This window comes from Rissa tridactyla, chromosome 6 (assembly GCF_028500815.1).
Source record: "Rissa tridactyla isolate bRisTri1 chromosome 6, bRisTri1.patW.cur.20221130, whole genome shotgun sequence".
Lineage (NCBI taxonomy): Eukaryota > Metazoa > Chordata > Aves > Charadriiformes > Laridae > Rissa > Rissa tridactyla.
The window spans coordinates 17,914,034-17,937,854 of record NC_071471.1 but is presented as its reverse complement, the minus strand read 5'-3'; the positions used below and the strand labels follow the sequence as shown (position 1 = coordinate 17,937,854).

The window sequence follows — 23,821 nt, the reverse complement described above, 5'->3', positions numbered from 1 at the left end:
AAAGTAACACCCAGAGTATTTTCCCAAGTGATTTAGATTCAGTGTCTGTTGAAATCAGTCATGGAAATCTTTTCCACTATTTTTCTTCAGTAGCGTACTGGAATTCTTTGTTCTGACTGTAAAGAAAGTCCATGAACAAGGTCAGTTTCTTCAAGGAAATATATCCTTTCAATTACTTTATGGTGTCACGATATCAAATATGTTTGCAAAATAATCTACAAGAGGAGACAGCCAAAAATAGATGCTGCAGGAAAGGTTTTTAGTCTTTCAAGTAATACTTGCCTTGTATCTTTTATCTAAGGCCAATACCTTTTGCCTTCGATCTAGCTGACTACGTGCTTTTCAGTGGGCCATGGAAGAGCCCAATGGCTCTCACCCTGTGGATCATATATGAACCATTTAGTGGCCTGCAGCTGGTCTGTAGAACCAATACCAAAGAGTGTTTTCAGCTGAAATTTGGGTGAGGATACTGCATCTGTTACGTCACTGGTTTTGGTGGATGCGTTGCCCAAGGACCTGAAAAACACAAAAGCCACTGAATTAAACTGTTTGCAGAAAATGAGTTGTATGAAAGACTGTCTCTGCACCAAGACTTAGCTACTGGACTTTTATGTTTTCCTTACTTTATTTTGCAAAGGCTTCCCTATATAGACTAGCCTGAGAAAGAAGGGTGGATAAAGTTAGTAGGTTCACAGTACTGGGGAATTAAATTGATGTTACCCAATCCAGGATCAGCAGAAACAGCTGAGAAGTTTTGTGGCCTGTGCTTTTGAACAAATTAAAAGTACACAGCGATTGTGAAGACTGCCATTCAGTGTCTGGACCGCCCTGGTGAGTCATGATCCCTTTTCCCTCTTGCAACTAAGGGCTGGAAGCTTGGCGTGTGGGCACATGAAGCCCAGTTCTCGAGCCAGCTGGCAGTTATGGTTAGAGAGTCTTCATTGTTGAACACACAGGGTTGCATTATTGCTGTTCTCTACATAAAAACTGTTTTCCTTGTTTTAAAGTCATTGATAAATACAGATTTAATCTAGATTTTAAAAAAGGAGGATTTTTTCAAGTCTTAATGTGACCGTTGCTCTTTAATGGAACTCAGATGTCATTTCTTGCATTTCTACGTTAGTACCTAAACAAGATGAAAAAAAAAGAAAAACAAACACACCCACACTCCCAATTTGATCTTTGTTAAGTTAATTCTGTCTCTTGTAGCTATTTTTTCTCTTCAATTTTTAGAAACAGGTCATAATAGACCACCTAACTAATTCAGCTGGAAATCATGAAATAGTTCATGACCCTCTGAAACAAACGTATTAGTTTTCCTACTGCCAGTTGAACTCCTTAATCAGAGGGTCAAGAAAATTCTCTCTAGACACTCCTGTCTGGTTGCTTTTCTGTTAATGAAAAGATTCCCAGAAGAACGAAAAGACTTTTACATCTTCCTGCTTCTTGATTGACTCAGAAAAGACAGATTTTTTTGGTTCTTTCTTCTTAACTAATGCAAGTCTTTAAAACTATTTTGTACTTTCCTTTCTCAATAATATTTAATACACCAGAGATATACAAATAAAAGACCTCAATTTCTTCTGTGTCGCAAACTTACTGGCAACTTTGAAGTGTGTCCCTGCTAGGAAAAATGAACATGCGGTGCAGCAGTGTACCAGAGACAAGTTTTAGAGTGTACACGGTACTCTGGTCATGTATGGATTTCTAAAGATATGTTTCATATCTTATACTTCTCCATAGGTAACATCCCAGTGCTCAGTGCCTCACGGATCATCATCCGTACCACTGTGTAAGTCAAGCAACAGAGAGAAGTCTGTACTGTTTTTGGCAAGCCCCGTTTGCTTGCTCTCCAAGCCCAATTGTGTCAAATGTGCAGTGCGTTTGAGCTCCAATAGACCACCAACATTAATTCCCTCTCTTTCTCTAATGATGGCATCTGTTCCTCACTGGTATTAATACCTGGCACTGGGTGTAGTTGGCACAGCTTTTACTTTCTCTATGGTTTTCATTTGCAGGAAGGCTGCAGAAGCAATTTTTGACCATTTTTTCCCTAATATTCTTTGAATAGTCCCTCTCCTTGAGCAATATAAAACAGCAGTATCGCCACGTTTTACTTGTACATTAGCTGTGTCCCCTTCTAATTGCATTTTGGACTTTCCGGTTTTCATATGTCAGCAGTCCACAGTTACTATGACTTGCTGGCTTCTGAATACTTTTATGTGTATGTCCTATGCGTGTCGTCATTTAAATGTCATCCTCACCCTTACCTAGGCATAGATTCCAGCTAAGGGGTGTTTTCACTCTGTATAGGCTCAGTGCGGTGAGAGTGCTATGATAAGTGACACACTGCCTCAGGCTCTCAAGCGAGCCCATACTGCAGTCCTGAATGCGCAGAAATTCCTCTACAAGTCTCTCTTAGTTCCGGAAACCACACCAAAGGCATTCAGTATCTCATTCCAAAAGTACTTGTGATAAAAGTAGTCTGGGAAATCCAAAGAAAAGTGCTACCCTTTTATTCTGCCCAGCAGTCTGTGGGAAGAGATTACCTGAAAGGCTTAATCCTAGAGATTGCAGTAAGGGTATTATCTTCCCTTATAAACTAGCCCCATGCTGGAATGCATAGTGCAGTGATTCACAGCATTGAAAATCTGCTTGCACACATGGAAAAGTAATTGCTACGGAAACCCAGCAAGAATGAGGTAATTGTTTTGCACCATCTCCCAATGATAGTAGCATTTTTGTGTGTCATGCTTAACGCGTACAGTCCCCAGGAGCTGTTACCTCCCTGGGTAGCCTCAGATGTACCTTGAGCTCCACCTTTCACTGTGTATTTTGGTATCAACCATGTGAGTTTTGAGAAGTGTACAGTTCCAGTTTAATAACCAAACTGTGTATTGAAAATTGGTAGAAAAAGTGTGCAAGACTTTGGCACTGGAGGTTCTACTTATTGAAAGGAATTGCAGCCATATGTACCAAGGATCTATTCTGAAGAAACAACACTGAGGGCAATCCACTTTTTAAAGCCCAGTATAAATCCTGTCCAATACCGCGAAAGTCTTAAGAGTGTTGGGCCAATACACCTTTTGGGGCTGACTAGGTTTTTACAGCAATACTCAAGTATGTTAAAAAAAACCAAACACGCACACACACAAAAACAACCAACCAAACAAAAAACCCCCCCAAAACCCCAAAACTAAAAAAAACCACAAACCACACCAAAAAACCCAACCCACCCAAACAAACAAAACACCCCACAGCAAGGATCTTACTTGAAAAGATACTGCGGGTTTACCTCATCCCATATAGTGATGATATAGGATTGATTTTTAAGAAAATATTGTTGAAGCTGTTGTTTATTTTTACTGGAAAGCTTTTTTATTTTCTAAGGAAAAATGATGATGTTTCGATTCACCATACAGCTTTGCCACTGTGCACAGGGTTTTAGCCTGAAAAAAATAAAAGTGGTATTTTTTTTTTATGTGGCATAAACTTTGTTCATTGGAATTGTTAGGTCAGACCTAATTTAATCAATGTGGACTGTTTCTGTGGATCTATCTTGAAAGAAATGTTGATGGTTACAGAGTTGTCATTCAAAGCTATTTTGCAAGTGTTTTGTGCTGTAATCCATCGTGGGGATTGTGCGCTACTTGCTGTAGATGTGGCTTCCAGTCATCACTGTCCATGTTACTGATTGATCAAATAAATCAGATAACATTGTTTCTGCTCCCAGTCTGATGGCTGTTAAACCTCCTAAGAACTTCAAAGATAGCTATAGTTATGTGAAGAACCTAGCTACCTACAGATACGTGACTGCTTGTGGCTTTTTCCCTTGTACGTTGAGAGAACCGTTTTTATAAATTAATTGTTCTTGGAGAGCAAATTAAAGGCATAGCTAATGTTGTTGAAGCACAGCCATAGTTCTTTCTTCAGTTATTTTGGCCCAACTCCTGTTAAAACTGTGAATTGATATTATTAAGTAATAGCTGACAGGTTTGAACTTGGCAGATGTGAATTATATGAATCATCTTTTGGAATTCTGTTTTGATGGAGGGAGAATAATACTGATAGCCATGGCTTTTATAAAGTCCAGCCATAGTCCTCAGGGCTTTTAGTGCTCTTCCAGATCATCTTACCATGGTGATGCTAGATGTCCATCAGCCTTCTACTGCACAAATGCTCCCAAAGACCTACTTGCTTTATTTATATGTCAGCGGAAGCCCAGTAGTGTCATAAAAGGTTAATGCCACATCTGGTCTCCAGCTTTCTGCTGGTCAACTGATCTAGTTTTACTTGAGACCACTCACTTTAAAAAGAAGTAAGTAATTGCACCCTGTAATGACAGTGTATGAAATAATTTACAACTGTATTGAAATGCAGTATAGAGAAATAATAATCAGCTCCATTTAATTACCATCTTGTTCATTGTATTCACAAAAAGTTTAAAAGTGAAATAAATAGGGGGCAACTCAAAATCAAGTTAGCAAACTAACTGATTTTGTGAAGTGTATCAACTATTCTATATAGTGTTTTATTTAAAAAGGGCAGATATGGTTTAGACCAGCAGACTGCAGAGCTTTCCCTAGTCTGTCTTTGATAAATAGTTTTGCAGCTGCTTTGCAACTTGGTTGTACACTGTTGTTTTGTTAATGATAAAGCTAAGCCCGTTAAGTCTGAAAAATGTGTGCGCTGTGGTTACTACTCCCAGCAACTTGGAAACATTCCCCAGCATGCAGTCTACAGAAATTATTTGATTTCATGGCAAAATGTTCAGAGCAGAACAAAAGGTTGCTATTTATCACCAGTTCAACCAGGCCAAGTTCAAGGTCCTGCAACTGGGTTGTGGCAATCCCAAGCACAAATACAGGTTGGGCGGAGAATGGCTTGAGAGTAGCCCTGAGGGGAAGGACTTGGGGGTGCTGGTGGATGAGAAGTTCAACATGAGCCAACCGCATCCTGGGCTGCATCAAAAGAAGTGTGGCCAGCAGGCCGAGGGAGGGGATTCTCCCCCTCTACCCCGCTCTGCTGAGACCCCACCTGGAGTACTGTGTCCAGCTTTGGAGTCCTCAGCACAAGAAGGACATGGACCTGTTGGAATGGGTCCAGCGGGGGGCCGCAAAGATGATCAGAGGGCTGGAGCACCTCTGCTATGAGGACAGGCTGAGAGAGTTGGGGTTGTTCAGCCTGGAGAAGAGAAGGCTCCAGGGAGACCTTCTAGTGGCCTTCCAGTACCTAAAGGGGGCCTACAGGAAGGATGGGGAGGGACTCTTTATCAGGGATTGTAATGACATGATGAGGGGTAACTATTTTAAACTGAAAGAGGGGAGATTTACATGAGATATTAGGAAGAAATTCTTTGCTGTGAGGGTGGTGAGGCACTGGAACAGGTTGCCCAGGGAGGTAGTGGCTGCCCCATCCCTGGAGGTGTTCAAGGCCAGGCTGGATGGGGCTTTGAGCAGCCTGGTCTAGTGGGAGGTGTCCCTGCCCAGGGCAGGGGGGTTGGAACTAGATGATCTTGAAGGTCCCTTCCAACCTGAACCATTCTATGATTCTATCACTGGACCATTCTGTTGTTATTAAGGTATCTCCTAGGCTTGCGTGTCTACTGAGTGTCTTTTTTTCCCTTTCCATCACCAGCCTATGAAGCAGTGAGCTTATTTTAAACTTGGTGATGTTACTTCTATTAGTGATGCTTCCAGAATCAAATGCTCACCAAAATAACCCAAAGTCAGTGGTTTCAATGTTTGTCAGTCTCATCAAAATACGAGCTGCGTATTTCCTCCCCATCTCCCTGCACAAGGTTGCATAGTAAAGAAGCTGTTTAAGTTTCAAGCAAAGTAGAAGAAGTAGGAATTGTACTGTAGGGCTGATTCAGAAAAGGGTGTGGGTTTGCTGGCTGGGGCAGCAGTCTGAGGGGGTGGTTGCTTTTTATATAATTGCCCGGCTGTGCCAAGGCTGAAAGAATAGATTTGTGCATATAAAATGAAAAAAACCGACTAATTTTCATCCATGATAGAAATTTTCAGATGATACTTAATGGTGTTGGTTCCTGTTGCTGTTATTGGAAGTCAGTGTTCTAACAGACTCTTTGGAAATTGGTTTTCTGAAGTGTCTTAGCCTTGCCCACATTAGTGGATCTGCTGCTCTGAAACCCAAATTGCACCAGGCTTTCTCATGTCCAGTGCTACACGTGGCAAACTGCTGGCCAAGCTCCCATCACAGGAGATACTACTAAGGAAAGACCAGGTATTCTTATGCTCTGAAGGATTTTTTTTAAGCCCTTGTAACTTTTCATAATTACTTTTAAGTTGAAAACACTCTTAAATTGCACTTGGAACTGAGGAGGGGGATAGAGGATGATAGGAGTAGCTTGTAAATAGTCCTACCCATTGATCTGCAGTTAATCGGGGTTGTCCATAGCTGTCGGGTATGGACAGAGAAGAGCACAGACTTCTTACTTTTCAACTGGGGCAGAAGTTTTTATCAACATGTAGATGCCAGGATATTTATCTGATGTTATTAATGTAAGAAAACTCATGGAGAGACTGCTAAGTAAAGACCTTGCCCCTATGGGCAGTAATGGAAAACTGCGGGTTTTTTCTGTCTGATCTATATTCTGAAGGACTGATTAGCTCTGAAGACATTATACCCTCTCCTTGCTGTCGAGGTGAGCGAAGTCAAACTTCACTTTTCTCCCTTTTCCCCCTTTCCAGAACTGACTTTGCTTTCTTGCTGTTGAATCTGTTTTGCGGTCTGCCTTGTTAAAAGGAGCTATAGGAGGCGAGTAGAAAGCAAGAGATGCTTCTGCTTGGCCCAGATTCTGAGAACTTTCAGGTTTTTCTCTGGCCCAAAATGTTTTGGAGTCAGCTTGTAATGTTTCCTGCAAGTGTTGGTGTAGTGTCAACTACAGTGTGACGGGCATTTCCATGAGACTGCTGATAAGTTTATTAACACATTATTTTTCATCAACTTCATCAAGAGCGACTTTGTTTATGTATAGGAAGACTGCTGTTCTAAAAACAGTAAAACACATAAGTAGGGTATTAATTAAGAACTGTGGCACTACATTCAGCAGAATGATTCAGGATAAATCAGAAGGAAACTTCCAGTGCTTGACATTCTTTGCTACTAGCAAAATTTTACAAAATAGAAATGAAGCTGAAAGTTATAAGAACTTGTTTTTAAAAGCAGCTTAATGAATGAATGGATTTCAGGTTCTGTCTTTTCAAACATGGCCCAATTTGTTTTGCACTTACCTTCTTTGTTAGAGTAATCTTATGATCTAAAGAAAACAACCCACCTGTTCATCTTGTTTAATGATGTTTTTTGAGCACTTTGTTCTTATTTTTTAAATATGTTTAGACATCATTGCCTATCTAAAAAGGAGAACTCTGAATTTTATCATTTCTGTGTCATGTAGATGCGTTATCTGGGTGTGGTTTTCTGCTGCGTACATTGTTCTCTATGCAGCAAATTGCAAATAATATGTACTTAAATTCTACTGCTGCAAAATATTAATATGGTGTCCTTTATTTTGGCAAACCATGAAGATGCAGAAGATTTAATGGACTTGAAAGCAGTAAAAGAAAGCTATTGTTCAACAAACTGTAGCTTTCATTCATCCTGTAACTCAGTAATAAATGCAAGATGTTGAAGGGAAAGGAGCCAAATATTAGTGTGGTCCTCAGAGACCAAACAAATAATGGAGCTACTTAAATTTGTCATTCTTCTTTCATGATTACACTCAAATCTAAAATGTACACAGATGTTATTTCCATATAGATAGTTTCAGTGTTTGCTTCTACTTTTGGTTTATTGAGCGTTGTTAAATCTTTTTGTTAATGTTTATAATATAATGGTTTCCTTTTTTCCTTCTTTTTTTTAAGACGTTTGTGGGTTTTATAAATTTAAGTTCAGCACGCATTCAATTATTGCAGAGCGTATTCATGTAGTGGAGAGGCATTGCGTTAGCAGGGTGGTCTTACCTTGTCAGCTCTGCAGGCAAGGTGCCAGCTTTGAGTCACACACAGAAGTGTGAAGGTGGTGTCAGTAACTTCCCTTTCACATATGCAGGTCGGGGTTTGCACTCAGTTTTATGACTTTGATTTTTGAAGAGATGGGGGTCCAAACAGTAGGGCCGCTCTATCTCAGCCTCAGCTACTGTGCGACAAAAATGGTCCTCTCTGCACAGAGGTTTCTGGTGCTTCGATTGACTTCATCTCGGGGAAAATGGTTCCCGTGCTAACAGTCCTGTGTTGGACCTGTGGAAAGAAAAGAATGTGGATTTGGACTGATTCATAATCCAGCAAGTTGGAAGTTGCTTAGCCTCTCCTAATGCTCCACATCTGAACCCTTCAGTTGCTTACAGAATAAGGATCTCAATAGCTTCTGAGGATCTGGTATAAAAGAGGGAAGCCAATGAACTTTCTCTGTGTATGGCTATCATATGTCAACTCAGATTTTCTTGGAAAATTCCCATCTGTGTGTATTCTCTGAGACCACATCTGCTGACCTTCATGCACTGTAAGAAATCTAGGGTTTATGAGATGAAGGCAATCCCAAATGCAAGCTCTCGTACTACCATGTGTGCGTGCAGACTGACTATACACTTTGGTGAATCATTCTGTTGAGGCTTCAGTGACTCGTTCTGTTGAGGTCCTTTCTTGAGGCTGCGTTGCTGTATGTCTGGGAGTCTGAAAAAATAAGCAATTCCTCAGAACACACCCGGAAAGACTTTTGTGGCAGAAAGAGTGGCAAATTGATGTATGGCAGTTTTGCATCTTCAGTTCTTGACCTAAGGATAAGGCCGCAGGAGAAGGGGTGGTGGCCTGGACACAACCTTGGATAGCTGTTGCATCTGACTACACTAAAATGGAGGTGACAGCAATTTAAAAACAAGAAGTTATTCCTGCTGAAGTGAGTTAGTGTAAGTCATTGAATACAGTGTTTACGTGACATGAGGAACTAGTCAAAGCTGTAGTTACAGTAATACATATTTTTCCTTTGTCTGTACTGTTACTCAAAATCTACTTGTTCTTTCCCCAAATTAGATCTCCAGGTGGTGAAAAAAATAGAGGAAATCTTTGGAAAATGCTGGCACACCAGTGTTGGACGGACTGATACATGCTCTCTAAATCTGTTTCTCCCTGTGGCACTATCTTTTAGAAGATTTCTTTAGAAGAAACACTTAAATTCTGCAGCTTCTTCTGACATATAGTGGGCTTAAATCAGGATTAAATCCCACTGAAGAAGCCAGTGGTGTTACACTAGTGCAAAAGCTGGTGTGAGATGTCAGGAATCCTTTGTAGTTTTTAGGTATTAGGTATATAAAATGTAGATGCAGGCTGGTTTAAGAGAAGTAAGACATCCCCTGTGTGAGGATGGATGTATTTCTGTCAGAAGGAAGCTATGCCTTAAAACCAAGCTGTGCCACGCTCATGATGAATAAGCATGGATGCTATACGCGCAAAGCAATGTTTTTCCATCTGTATGTGTTAAACTGAGTGTAATGTAATTTTTTAGTGTATGTGAAAGCTAGGAACCAGGCTAGAAGCCCAGCATGCAAACTGGTAAGCTGCTTGTGCCACTGGTGGAGCAGCAAAACCATCATGGCATCTTGTCATAACTGGGCTTGTCTGCAGAAGGTAATTTTCAAACACCAGTGGTTCAGATGTGAAGTTTCCAGAGGTGACCTGTGTTTGGTCAGCTGTGTTTGTCATAGACGCATCAGTGCTGGTGGCAAGTGTTTTGTGAGCTCATGATAAACAGTTTGAACAAAATTCTCCTCATGGAAGGTGATGTTGCCTGACTTTAATTAAGTAGTTACCAGTGCATTAGTTCAACATCCAAAGCTGGCTATTGTTCCATTTTCCCTGTAGTCTTAAATCAAAAAGGGACTTTTGAGGAACAGGAGAACAAAGCTTGTTCTCCACCTTCCTATTGATTTTAATACTAAAGGAAGACAAAAAATATACATAATGTCTGCATCAAATTCTGGATGATTTTGGTTATGGCTTATTCCTGTTCAGAATCAATATATTTGCAGTTTATAGTACGTTGTATGCTGCTAGTGGGGAGCTTGAAGTCAAAGGCTGTGAAAGATGATCAGATCTTTCTCCCAGTGTATGCTGAGGCTCAGAATTCAGCTTTTTGCGAGTTCATAAATGTCTAAAGTTTGCTGTATTTGACTGCACAGATGAGCGCCCCATTTTTCACATAGTGGTAAACCTTCCTCGGGATTTAGAAACTCCACACAAGATGCACTAAAAGCATATAATTAATCACTTTTAAAACAAGCTGCTAAGTTTTTCTGCCCCGTACAACCATAATGCAAGCTGTCCATTGTTGCAAAATTGTTTGACTGCATGAAGTCCCATTATTTCTAATTAAAGGTCTAAGAACATTCAGCTGGTCCAGTAATTTGTCTCAAACATCTCTTAATGCCTTATAACAATGAAAAAAGACCTACATATTTCCTTCTTAAATGTCATTGCTAGAGTGCCTGTAAGCATGAGTCATTTTTTGTGTCTGACCAGCGGTGACAAGGAAGCAAATGATTCCTTACAGGTGTTTGCAGCCCATCGATAATCAGCAACATATTTTTTTTTGTACCATACTTCCAATATTAGGGCTCTTTTTGCAGGAGGAATGAAGCTATATACCATCACAGTTTTTCTCTTATACAATGAAAAATAAAAGACGCTATTAAATATTTTGATTTTATACGTGTTTCAGAATAATGCAGAATTTTCACAGTTAAGAGGTTTGAAAATAAGATGCTATGTGGTTTCTAGTCTACAACCCAGTATCCCAGGAAGCTGCTGAAATCTGTTTTTGTGGGATATATGTTGTTATTGACTGTTTTGCTCTCGACTTTCACTGGGGCAGTTATTTTTCAGGACAATAAGGATACTTGCATGTTTATAAATGTATTTCGTTTAGTCTTCAGATAAGGAGGATGGTGGCTGCAGTTCAGCCTTTTTACAGGTGTGGGAGGTAAAGCAACAGCGTAAGATTATTGGCATTACAGGAGACAGTCCCTGCTCCATAATGTAATGGTGAGCTGAATGCCTGCAAGACAGAAAGAGAGCGTATTTGAAGGAGGAAACTTAAAATACAGGTTTTATTCATGTTCTGGATGTTTCCATTGCTTTTTTAGTGTGATAAGCAAAAATGTTGTTTAGGTTTCCACTGGAAATAAAAATAAACACGTAGGGTTGATGTGGCAAGCAAAAAAACTCTTAATAATGCAGCTAACTGCACTACAGTTCAGGCTGTGTCAATATTTCTATCACAAATCCAATTTTCAGAATTCTTTTCAGCCGTAAAAGTCTGCTTCAGTGTGAAACTTGGCAAGGTGTTTCTCTGCCTGAGAATGAACTTTCTTCTTTTTCAACTGAAGTGTATCTGAATGCTTAATTTTGTAAGTGCTTCCAGGGTATTAGTTGCTGTAATACCAGTGGGAATGCTGAAGTGATTCTCCGGCAGAAGGATACGGCGTGTGTGTGTAAAATACTGATGATTTAATGTACAATGAGATATGTTGTATTATCTGTCGAGTTAAATCACCCTTTGTGGTAAAGGGATTGTAATGCTTATCATAACAAGCAAGTTAGTTGCCCAGGGAGATGTAACAGAGGAAGGCAGTGAGCAGGCTTACCTACACAACTCTGCCAGCGTACGCTCATCTTGACTTACAGGATTGTGTCTGCTCCTTTGCTGAGCTGATCTTTGAGTGACTTCGGTTTGTGATACATTGCAGTGAATCGCATGGTGATGTTCAGATGAATGTAGAGTCGGATTAGACCGAAAACCAGTCTCTGGCCAGTCCTCAGGAGCTATAAAGTGAGAGGTCTCCTGCTCTGACTGGAACGACTCGCCATCCAGAGGAGTGCAAGAATGGTTTATGTCAGAGGCTTTTTGTTGCAGAGCTTCCAAAAAAAGCAGTAGGAATAGTGTTGGATTACTGTCTTCTGTGCCATTAAAAATAATCTTGGGAACTGATCCCTTTCTTATCCCTGTCTATGAATTCTAGCACCCCAGTCAGTGCTTTGGGTGTATAATAGTTGCCTTCTGCAAGTTGAAGTGTATTAACCATGGCACTCCTTAATTATTTATTTTTTTTAAGATGGTCAAAAATGGTGTAGTTAAAAGGAGATATGGTTTTTCTGACTTGATTTCATTTTGGTTTTTGGTTCGTAGAGGACTTGATGTCAAGTTCTGCCCAACCGCTGGCTGGTGGCCAGACGTAGCCGATGTTAACAGGGAGAGAATTTATTCACACAGAATCTTTCCTTCACCCTTGACTTGTGCGTTGCCAGAAGTGCCTCTCAGCCACCCACTCATGCTGTAAAACAAAAGCTTCAACTTCTGTTTGTGTTCGGTTATCTTGGAAGCTTTCATTGAGCTGCTGTCCACAGCTTCTCTGAAGTTGCTTTTTGTGAGTCAGCTTTGTCTAGTCCTTCCTTCGAGCATGTTTTACTCCATGTCAGCTCTCCAAAGCTGTACAAGTCAGCGTTTTAGCAGTCGAGACCGATTGTAGGAGGACACGAATGACTTATGCTTTTTTCCCTTCTTGATGAAGGATTTCATAGCACTAGATCATCTGGGATGAAAAGCTAATGCAACTTTAAGCTGTTTTGTTATCAAGATACTGCTTTCATAAACTATTAAATTATTAAGATATTTCAAACTTTTGTTGAAAAGTACAACTGATGAATGAGGGTCAGCCTTTCTGTGTGCTTATGAGAAGTTATTCTCTGACTTTAAGACTTCACTGCATAGTATAGCTTTATAAGAAGTTTGAGTATGAATTTTCGCCCTTTTATTAAATGTGGCTATTTTTATCATTATTTATTCAGTCCAATGTAGCAGTGGTAGTGTGATTGGTGTATTACAGACCCCTCCTGTTACCAGTTATTCCTTTGTCTAACAGTTCCAGGCTTGCATCATGTATAATTTTGCCTATTCAAGTATTCTTCTCTGGAGTTCAATAGGAACATTGAAAATGGTGTGGTCTCCCTGTGTACTGGAGCCTGATGTCACTTGTGCGTAGAGGGGGGATGCATTGGAAACGTGTCTAGTTGAACTGCCCAAATGCAGTATCGGTTACAAAAGCCATCTTAGATAGACCCTGCCTCTGCAACTGGAGTCTGTGGGAGTCCTTCATGGACCTCTACAGTTCGCGTCAGGGACTAGCTACTAAGAATACAGCCATCATTTTTTAAGAAAACTTTTGTGTATTATATGTTGCCTTTATTATGCACATGCAGTGTTTATGTGTCTTTTTAATCATATAACAGATGTAAGCTGTATTAACTATTAGTGTATTCATATTGTAGATTTCATGTAGCTATTGATATTGCTGTTCAGGACAACGTTAGTCCTGTGACTATGATGTCAGGTGCTTGCTATTAACCTGTAGTTCTTTCTCTCCCCTGCCCCTTTTTTAGAGGCCTTTGAGTCTTTGCTTCGCTTTGCTGAAAACCACACAAGTTCCCTGTTTGAGACAGCTTACAGACCTATGGCAAAAGAAGCAGCAGAGCCTGTTAAAGAACTCTTTACAGACATCTCTCTCTACATTCTGGGCGCAGAGACTACAGTGGAAAGTGCAGTATTACGGTTCTTTGACAGTCTCTTTCCTCTGGTGTACAGTCGACTAATAAACCCAGGAATTACAGATTTATCAGAGGACTATACAGAGTGTCTACGGCTCACAAGGCAAGACATAAATCCTTTTGGACGCTATTCTAAAAACATGGTTACAGAGCTGTCAAAATCTCTTTGGGCAAGCAGGATGCTCAGCCAGGCCCTCAGTCTGGGCATCGAAGTGATAAATACTACTGAACATGCAGCTCTCACGAAGGAATGTAGCAAAGCTCTAGTAAGGATGCAGTACTGCCCGCATTGCCAGGGCCTGACGCTAATCAGACCCTGTGTCGGATATTGTCTAAACGTAATGAGGGGCTGTTTGGCCAGCGTGTCAGAACTGGATACACAATGGAGGGAGTATATCTCCACGCTGGAATATCTGACTAATGAAATGGCTGCCTCACATGATCTGGAAATTGCACTGACGGGAATCCGGAACTCCATCAATGAAGCCATCCTGCACGCACAGCTGAATGGACCACAGCTCTCCGCTACAGTAAGTGCTCCCTAATTATTCTCTACTCCCATTTATCACTTTCATTATTTGATGAGTAAACATTTAAACAAGTCAGTGTTGTCTTTGCATGAGTTTTTAGTCTTCAACTAGATCTTTGTTTAATAGTCCGTGGAAAACATTACAGATAATTATGATGGGATACAGTAGAGTCTGTTTTGAAATGCGAGGTGGAAGTTTGTTCCTTGAGAAGCAACCCTGTAAAGCAGATAGCTCTGGCTTGTCTGCAGAATTTTCTAAACAAAAAATTGGAGTATATTGTACTTGATATCCACAATGTATTTTCATACACTAAAATATCTCATCCTGTAACTCTAGGAGCAGTGTTCCCCTGGTGAGTGAGTATTTGTCGTGCGTGGGTAAATTCCACAGGAATTGGTATAAGGGCTTAGAAGAGTGGGTTTCTAAATAAAGGCAAAGACAGTAACTGTTTAATAATTTTAGAGTCCTTTTACTTTTGTGTTGATTGAGACATTAGGAAGGTAGTACGGGTCTATAATGAGTACACGTGTCATACAAAAATTGGAAGAAGACCATAAAAAAATCGAACGGATTCGACAGCATTTATGTAAGTAAAGGATAAAAATACTCTTAAAGTGGATCCGTTTTTGTAAGTAGTAGGTTAAGGAGGAAAGAACAAGGATTGTAGAACTGTCTCATAAATAATAGCAGCATATCACTGGCAGGTGTTCTCTAAAGATCTTGAAGACTAGACCAGAAATTATTGAAATGACTAATGATGCAGCTGACTACATCTGCTTGAAGTTCAACGTGACTGTCAGTGGAAAAAAAATACGTAGGAGTGTGGCCTTAAGCAGGGTAAAGACTAATCTAAAAAATGCAGATAGATCTGCTTGTCTTGAAAGTAAAGGAATCCTTGCAGACAACTAAAGAGAATGAAATGCACAGATCTAAAAATTTAATTCTTATGCTGAACTCTGGTCATCATATTATGTAAGAGAAAAAATACTTCAAAGAGTCTGCAGAAAGAAGCTGCGGCAGAGGGTATTCCAAACTAAGAAAGTATTTTGCTAGGAGAAAAATGCCTGTATGTTTGTAACCTTTTAAGACACTTAATACCGCAGCTCTCTTCAATTTAGAACACCTGACAGAGACTTACAGTTAGTATAATCTGTAGATTATAATAAAAAACCCCAACCACTTCTACTAATCTGATAAAGTTTTCATTTGATATTTGTAGTTATCTCAGTTTACATTGCCTCAGGTTCTCCTTTACTTTTCATCAATGACACAAAAATTAAAAAAAGATTTGTCCAGGTTCTCGGATCGCGCATGGTAGGCATTGGAGCCTACGTGCATTGCAGACCAGCAGGTCTTCATCGTGCTCTTGTCGAGTTGGTAGTGTCATCGTGCATCCCATAAAGCACTGTTAAACCCACAGCACATAATGAACAATCTCCTTGTATCTGCTCTAATTTTCACTCAGATCTTATTTTTATGCAAGTCTAGAAGGGAAATGAAAATCAAAGTACACTATTATTATATATTATATATTATACACTATTATTATATATTATTATTATATATATTAATTTTATCTGACTATAGATAGATACCTCAAATCATCGCATGGCTTCGTTACTGATTACACAGAATTAGGAATTAAGTTAAGCTTTCCGACTACTAGCAGCAAAAATGGTCTGACAGATATTTCCTGCAATATTTGCAGCATGTTACAAAATGCTAAAACATAATTCTGCATTGCATTTGTCAGCCTCGTCGCTAATATGCACTTGCTTAGCTTGCTGACAGGGTAAAATTCATAATCCAGGTGAGTATCAGCTAATTACAGATTAAGTCAATGAGCGTATTGCTTTTAGCTGATGTGGAAGTAGAATTCTAACTGAAGTGTCTTTCAGGCTGAAGATTTTCTTTAATGGTTATTCAAATCATTTTATTCAGGTCTTTCTCAGTTCCCTAGCAGTAACTTTAAACGTTCTCCTTCTTCCGGTCAGAATGAATTCAGAAAGCGCTGTTGTGTTTGAAATTACGTTAATTCTTTTTTTTTCCCAGAGGTATCTTTGCTTTCTTTCACTAGCGAAATCTCTGTGCACAGAGGATTGTGTGTTGTTTTAGGGAATGCTCTGTTGGATAGCAAAGGAGATTTTCTGTTCGAAAATAAAAACTATATACGCCAGTATGTAATCCTTAGACTTCTAGCTTTTTCAGTTGTCAGCAAAGTTGGATTATATTTTGAAGACAGAGCATGTTCCACTATTTGAGCAAATATTTAGTCTGATACTGATTTAAAACTTTACCGATTAGTTACAGAGGATAACCATTATTTAGAAAATTGAGCCTAATTAAGCTGTATTTCCTTCTCTGAAGAAACGGAAAGGAGTTCAGTCTACAGCTTCAGGATTTCCGGCTGTGAGATGGTTTCTTGGAATCCGGGGACTGATTCTCAATTACACTGGGGCCCTTTTTGGGCCGTGCTAATGGGAATTGTACCCAGTTTATTTACTGTTTGTTTTACTTAGGGGGAACTCTTTTCAGAAAAGAAGATACCTTCTCTTTTCCCTTCATAAAAGCGCAGAGACCTTTTTCTCTTCTTGCGGTATGCTCTTCAGCTTCTGCAAAAGGGGAACTGTTTAACTTGTGTACAGTTTCTGTTACAAATGCTGTAATTGGTTTCATTCAATTATAAATAATCTATGGAAAACTCATTCAGGAAAGCAGAGCACTCCTAGCAATTTTCATTTGTCCCGTGGCGGCCTTAATTAATGCATCTGCCCTTTTAGGAAACGTTTTATGTTTTTTAAGAGACAATATGGCTAAAAATTAGAGTTCTTTTTTAGCTTGCTGCCTGCCTGGATGATACTGAATAATGGAAAGTTAGATTATATTTTCTTTAAAACAGGGGGAAGGGGTGAAACAAACCAATAAAGCACTTAGGATGCTTTGCTCAAATGAGATGCAGTCAATTATTATAAATATATATTAAAAAAATAATCCTATTTGTATGATGAGCGCACAACTTCAAGAGACTGGCCTCTGCTGATCTCGTCCATTATAGCCAAGACAATTGCCTGATTTGCTGGGATAGCATGTGTGAAAGGTCACCTTTAAGATATTAGTAATCTCTCCTCAGATTCCTCCAGAATGTGCCGTGCCATTTGTTCAGTAACGCTGGCTTGCATCCAGCTTACTTAACCTAATGCAGGCCAGCCACGGTCTGCAGCATCAGCAATCATAATCATTACTTTCTGGTTTGTCTGCTGGAATCTAATTGTCTTTCCTATTGGTGGGAGCCCTGACTGCTTCTTGGTGCCAGCTGCAGAGACCACGTTTGTTCACTCTTATAATTTTTGAGGCTTTTTCTCTTTGTTGGTTTTTTTTTTTGTTTGTTTGTGTCTTTGTATTTTAAAGCTGGTCTGATTTTTCCCATGTTCATTCTGCTGTATTGCTGTATTCCAAACTCTGTATTTGTGCATCATTCCTGATTTTTTTTATTTTATTTTGATTTTTTTAATATAAATTCAAAATGAAAATAAAATATCCTCAACTAAAATGCAAGGAGGAGGCGAGGCAGTGCCACTGGGACTTCGGGGAAGTGTATCACCAGGTGGTGTATCAAACACTGTCTGCGCCTGTACTCTCTGGAGTCCAGTCCCACTAAGGCTGTGGTTCCAGTTGCTTGTTTAGGACAAGTGAGGGCTTGCTTGCAGCCTGTTTCCAGCATACCAAGGGTCATGAATAGGGACGGGTGTTGGAAACAGACTAACATATGAGGTAAGGAAGACTGCTGTTGGATCAGAAATGGTTAGAATCTGCCCAGCCCTACTAACTACAAATCTGCACCTCCACTGATACAGAACGTATCCCAGTGCTGCAGTTTTGGCCTTCAGTGGAGCTTGGTCGTCTTGCAGAGTAGCACGGCTTTTCCCTGGTCTGGATCTGAAAGGGACTGATGATCTGTGGGAGGGGTTTCCTGATGAACAGGTGGGAGCTCGAGTCAATGCCCTGCTCAGGTACAGATTTCCCGTGAGCTTTGGCAATTCGTGGTTACGCAGAGATTCGTCTCTCTGTCTGTGGGATAGAATATATGGCTTCCCTGTGTCTGAGGAGGGTTTTGAGGTCTGATAGCAGAAGGATGATTCTTTCATTTACTAGATTATCTAAGCGTATAAGATGCATTTGCCCATGTTGGTAAGTCTGTGACCCTGGGTCCCCTCTGGGCAACTGGAAATGGTGACTTGTTACCTCTTCGGCAGAGGTGGGCAGTGCTGTCTGGGTGGCTGACAGGGACTGCGTGTATCACTTGCAATTGTTGGGTCATGCTTCAGCAGCAAGCGGTGAGAGCCTGCCAGCCCTGGTATTTGGTGCTTTTCTCTATGCCTTAATTCAAAGGGCAGTGAGGCCACATGGAAATACCTCTTTAGAATAGAAAAATTCTGCACTGCTAATGTTGCTGTATATTAGTGCTCCATTTGTCAAGGGTAAGGCAGAGGCAAGATTTTCAAAGAGGAAACATTTCATGGTCTGAATTCCACTTCAGCTCAACAGAATTTGTATACATAATTACCTGTTGTTCTTCTAAACACTTCTCAGGTATTGCTACCACTTCTATTGATATTGAGAAGAGATCCACTAAATACCACTTGTGCTTTAAAGGGGATTGGCTTAAGGTTGTAATGACAGGGATGATCTGATGCCCCTTTCTGACAGATCATTTGAGTGGTGTTTCGTAAAAATTTTGTGTTGCTCAGAAGAAATGCAAGGAAGGCACAAGAAGGTGGAAGCCTCCAAATAGGGACTGTTGTCCTCAGTGATGAAGGCAAGACAGACAGAGGAGTTAAGCTTTCCGTGCTTGCCCAATGACTTCTGCTGTGGCCGTTTGCAATTAGAAATCTAATTGGGACCTGAGGAGGCAAATTACGTAGAATTAGCAGCAAATTAGAACTTAAAGCAATTTAAAAAATTCAACAGAAAATACTTACAGGTAGGTCTTGGTGGCTGGTCCATCAATCTCCTCCCATCAAGGGTTTAAAAACTTTTATTCCTATTGCAAAGCAGGTAGCAGGTAGTTTTAAAATGCATGCCCATCACTCTCCACTGCCTTCTAAACTTGCTTCCCTGAAGCCATTTTTAAATGTGTTCCTCTCATTGCTTATACTACATCACCATTAATGTTTTGATTTTGAAATTGTTCTTGCTGACCACTACGTGGTAGTTAGCACTAAAGAAAGTGATTGCTTTGCAGGTGAATTCAGGGAAGGCCTATAGTTATGTGAGGTGTTTGATCTGTAGGTGGGGTTGGGAATGCTGGTGGAGCTGCCAGTGGAAAGGGTATCTGCCTGTGAAAGAATGTACTTGGTATATCCTGAAATGCCTGCATTACTGTGATGGGCTTGAGCCAGAACTTGCCAGGGGGAAGGGGGGAATTTTGAAAGAAAATAAAAATCTTGCCAAAAATCTTATGGTAAAAATTCAGCAATGTAGGGAAGGCTTACAGAAAATAATTTCACTGGTCCGAAATCGTTAGGAATGGAGAAGAAAAAACAATCCTGAGAAATAAAAGACCTGAGACCCCTTAAAACGGCCACCCTTAGGAAAATAGAAGCTTAGTGAAAAGACTGCCAAACTTAGAGCAGCAGGAGATTGATGCACAGTAACCTTACAAATTTGAAAAGGAAATGGCAGTACTATGAACAAAATAACTTTGTGCTGAGTGAGTTCACACAACAAAGAGTTTCTGCCAGCCAGTAATGAACTACTTGATTAAAGACATTGAACAGTATCATAAAACACTCCTGGAGACTTTGGAGAACACTCAGAGCTGAACTCAGGTGCTTCCTTCCTCCAAGTTTTCCAGTTCAAATGATCAACACCAGCTGTCAATAAGTATAAGAACCATACTTAGCAGAGGTTAAAGCAGTATATACAATTCCTTGTGGTTAGATTGCTGAAAATAACTGTAAAAACGCACAGGGAAAGCTATGTTTGTGTAGTATTTGCAATAGAAATGTTATTTAAAGTGATATTTTGTTTTTTCTAAGCACTTACTTTCTCTGAAAACAGAAAATGGAGGAACTGCCTGACTATAATGAGGCATCTTGAAGGAGCCAGAGTAGAGCCCTATTGAAGCTGGCTGATTTAGTAGTCGTTCTTGCAGGATGTGATCTTGAATGACACAGTCGCTTATGTTGAAGGCACGACCTTGTATATTTTATTCTCATGAACCAAAGTTATGTGAATGTACATCAGCTTCAAATTCTTTGTGAGTCCAGGGACAGGAGGAGAACTGGTGAATTGCACTGTAGGCACACTTTTTAATGTAATGAGCCATTTCTGTGCGAAAGGTAAAAGAATGATTTTCACAGTGGTATACGACATAAAAATATGTCTACGTTAAGTATTTTTTTTTTTTTTTATTTCTCGTGCGCTTTGTACTCATTAAGATACTGCTCTCATTTTATGGTTGGTCGTGAATGAATTTTTAAAAAAATGAGCAGTGGACCTATATATCTGGAATCAACTGAATTTCATGGAGTATAAGCATCTAATTCTTGTAGTCAGCTTTGTAAGTCTTGCCACATGCTATTTGCTTGATTGAAAAGCATTTTGACACTTGAGTACTGTAGAAGTATTTCTGGAAATAATAAAGTGTTTAATACATTTGCCTCATTCCCATCTGTTGCAAAAGTCCTCTAGAGAATTAGAGCTCATGTCGTCTTGAACAGCTCTTTAAGGGGATGCAAGGAGCTTTCTAGCCCGTGTTAGCTAATGGCAGTTCTCTTCCATGCAGATGCTTGATACCAAAGAGTAGCCCGATTTCCTGGTGTTAAGGATCATCTCATCTGTAGTGATGGAACCGCTTGATATTTGGTGTTTAGTCAGAGAATAATGTCAATATGACACAGGTTAAAATGAAATACACATATTTCCAAAAATCTAAATTATTATAAATCAGAGTAGGAATAAAAAACACCATATAATTACAATTGCGTTAGTTCTGAGAGGTATTTACTGGATATTGTCCAGCTGTCATGTTATTTGACTAAACACATCTCTAAGAATTTGGTTTTACATAAATTGTATAGCCTTAAGTTTGCTTTTGCAGAAGTCATCATTCATTCGCGTGTATGTGTCTCTTCATACCCAAAGGCATTCCATCGCAAGTCACATCTTACCTCCCAACTGACTGCTGACTTGCTGAGAGTGCTTAACCACACTATTAACAAGTCATTAATCTGTAGTAAGATAAAAAGCTCTTTTCTGCCTGGCGGAGCAGTATTCAAGTTCTACTTCTCTTTCCCTAAATCTTATATTTTGTGTAAATGTGTAACCTGAAAGTTTTATGTTGAACATTCATATCAATGGAATTGATGGATGTAGCTTTTTACCAGCTTTTGATCTGAGATCACCTCTGATTGTGATTAACCATTTGTGGTTAATTACTGTGATTAAAGTTTTGGGAATGATAGTGATTTGGGGCTGTTGCCTTCTGACAAAGGCTTTGAGAGGGATCATGGCACCATTCGGGTTTTTTTCCATTTACAGTCCAGGTACACTTGTTTGGCCTAGTCTTATTGCCAAAGTGTTTGTGGAAAACATGTTGGGTGTTTATGTGTGTTTGTGGTCCCAGAAATGCTGTTAAGCTAGTATATAGGTGAGTGTTTTCAGGAGATTTTGCATGCATATTGGTTCAAAACAGATGGAATTCTGCATGATTCTGGTGTTTCTTCTAAGTTGCACAGGCGTATAGTAAGGTATGGTGTATGGCCAGTAAGTTATCCAAATGTGGAGAGTAGGGATAGTAGGTTAAATATAAAGCCAAGAAATAGTAACCTACTTTTAGAGCAAGAGGCCTCAACAGTGTAGTAAAAAATTCATTATTTATTATTCACTTTGCATTATGACTACCAACTTCATTTAGGGAAAATAATTTTAAAAGGCAATAAATTCCTGAAAAGTACATTTTATGACTTCATTTCTGTTTTCTTCTTTAACAAAAACAATGATACACTGCTGATATTAATTCTAAACACATTCTTAAAAGTGCAGGATTGATGAAGCAAGTGTCCTTGGCCACTGCAGGAGTGTTAAGGCTGCCCCTCTCTGATGCGAATTGCTCCAAATACTAACACATGCCTACCCACAAGCACATTAACATACACAGCCTGCCACTTTTCTTCACTCCTTCAAATGAAGTGGCATCTTTTTTCGGGTGTAGATAATCAACTCTAGTTCTAAAAGGCTAGTTCGTGTAGCATCTATTTTTGTTTAATTAGAATGAGCTTATTATTTCTACTATTGATTTTAATTTAGGTTTTCTCAGAGGGCACGATATAACTGTTTTTTTCTCAAAACAGCTGCTCTGCTTCATTTTGTTTGCCCAGCTGAGGCTCTGAAATTGTTCATCACCTTTTTGTTCCTAGGGAATTAGTTCCTGGGAACTCTACAGCCAAGTGTTATTTTACTAAAAATAATAATGAAAAGCAAAACACAAAGTTGTAACCTATGTAAAAAATACATGGTCAGAAGGATGCTCGTTTTCACCCTGAAGCTGCAAATGCAAGAGCAGACCCTAAGTCATAATGTCTGTGTCCCGTTTGACTTTAACTCGATGCTGTGTGAAGAGGAGGGTGTGCCTGTGTGGCTCTGATGGCAGGACACGAGCTGCAGAATAGAAGTTCTACCAAAGCCATAACCATAAAGCTGCCAAGATAGCACAGTCGTAATTTCACAGACAGCGTTGTCACTGAGCACTCTCTGCCTTACATGGAATATGATTCTGGTGTCAGCGCTTCACCATTATTACAGTTGAAAGATGAAGGACATAAATATGGTAAGAGTCCAGGATTTTGCTTGAAGCACAGTATTGAGCAAGACAATCAATGGTTGGCATAATATTTATGGAAATGATGATACTCAGGATGACAGATGATGTACTTAGCGTTTCAACAAGAGCTGTGTACACTTTATTCATTGTTTCTACTTCATTCTTTTTTATTCTATTCTGTGCACCTATTGTACGCCTCCCTAGATTGTGTAAGTCCTCTACTGAAATTAAGTGTTATTTTCAATTTAAACTACAAAAGAGAAAATAGATGTGCAGGTTTTTTTATGAACCTGACTTTCTTTATTGCAGTTTATGATGGATTTTGTAGTTGCGGTGCTTTGAAATTTTGGCAGGTCTGTTGTGGTTAATTTTTGGTCTTATAAATTAACAAGGCATCAAACAATGAAGTTAGAGTGTTGCTGGGTTAGGGTCCAGTCCCTGGTAAAAAATGCAGCTCAAGCATATTGGCAGCTAGACTGCTTGTTATTCATTGTAAGGCGTCTAGCTATGGGAGTGTTAGATGTTTGACAGCATTGAATAGATTCCAGTCAGCCATACAAACTACCTCCAGTGAAGTGGAAAGGACCATAAAATTGTTTTAGCAACAGCTAATTCTCTGGAGTCTTTTAAGGCTTTTTTCCCCCGTTTTTTCTTTAACTGTTTAGTTGCCAGTAGAGAATTTGCCAATTTAAACAGTAAATGTTCCCAGATTGATTTCATGTTTTAAGAGTAGTTATGAATCCTTTCCACTGATTTTGCATAGTTTAGATTTTGAAAAAACAAAACCGAACCCAAAGTGTATATTTAAAAATGATACCTTTGAGTATAAAAACAACTGCAAAGTAATTGTG

The 23,821-nt window shown here is 39.6% G+C and overlaps 1 protein-coding gene across 2 annotated transcripts in view; it reads left to right on the top strand.

Annotated features, from left to right (window-relative positions):
• The window catches only part of LOC128910883 (glypican-5-like), a 387,498-nt gene that overhangs the window by 77,797 nt on the left and 285,880 nt on the right, over window positions 1-23,821 (top strand). For both annotated transcript variants that reach the window (XM_054204811.1, XM_054204810.1), the window contains exon 3: window positions 13,452-14,146. In XM_054204811.1, the coding sequence (XP_054060786.1) occupies window positions 13,452-14,146 (695 nt within the window). The remainder of the gene's footprint in view (window positions 1-13,451; window positions 14,147-23,821) is intronic.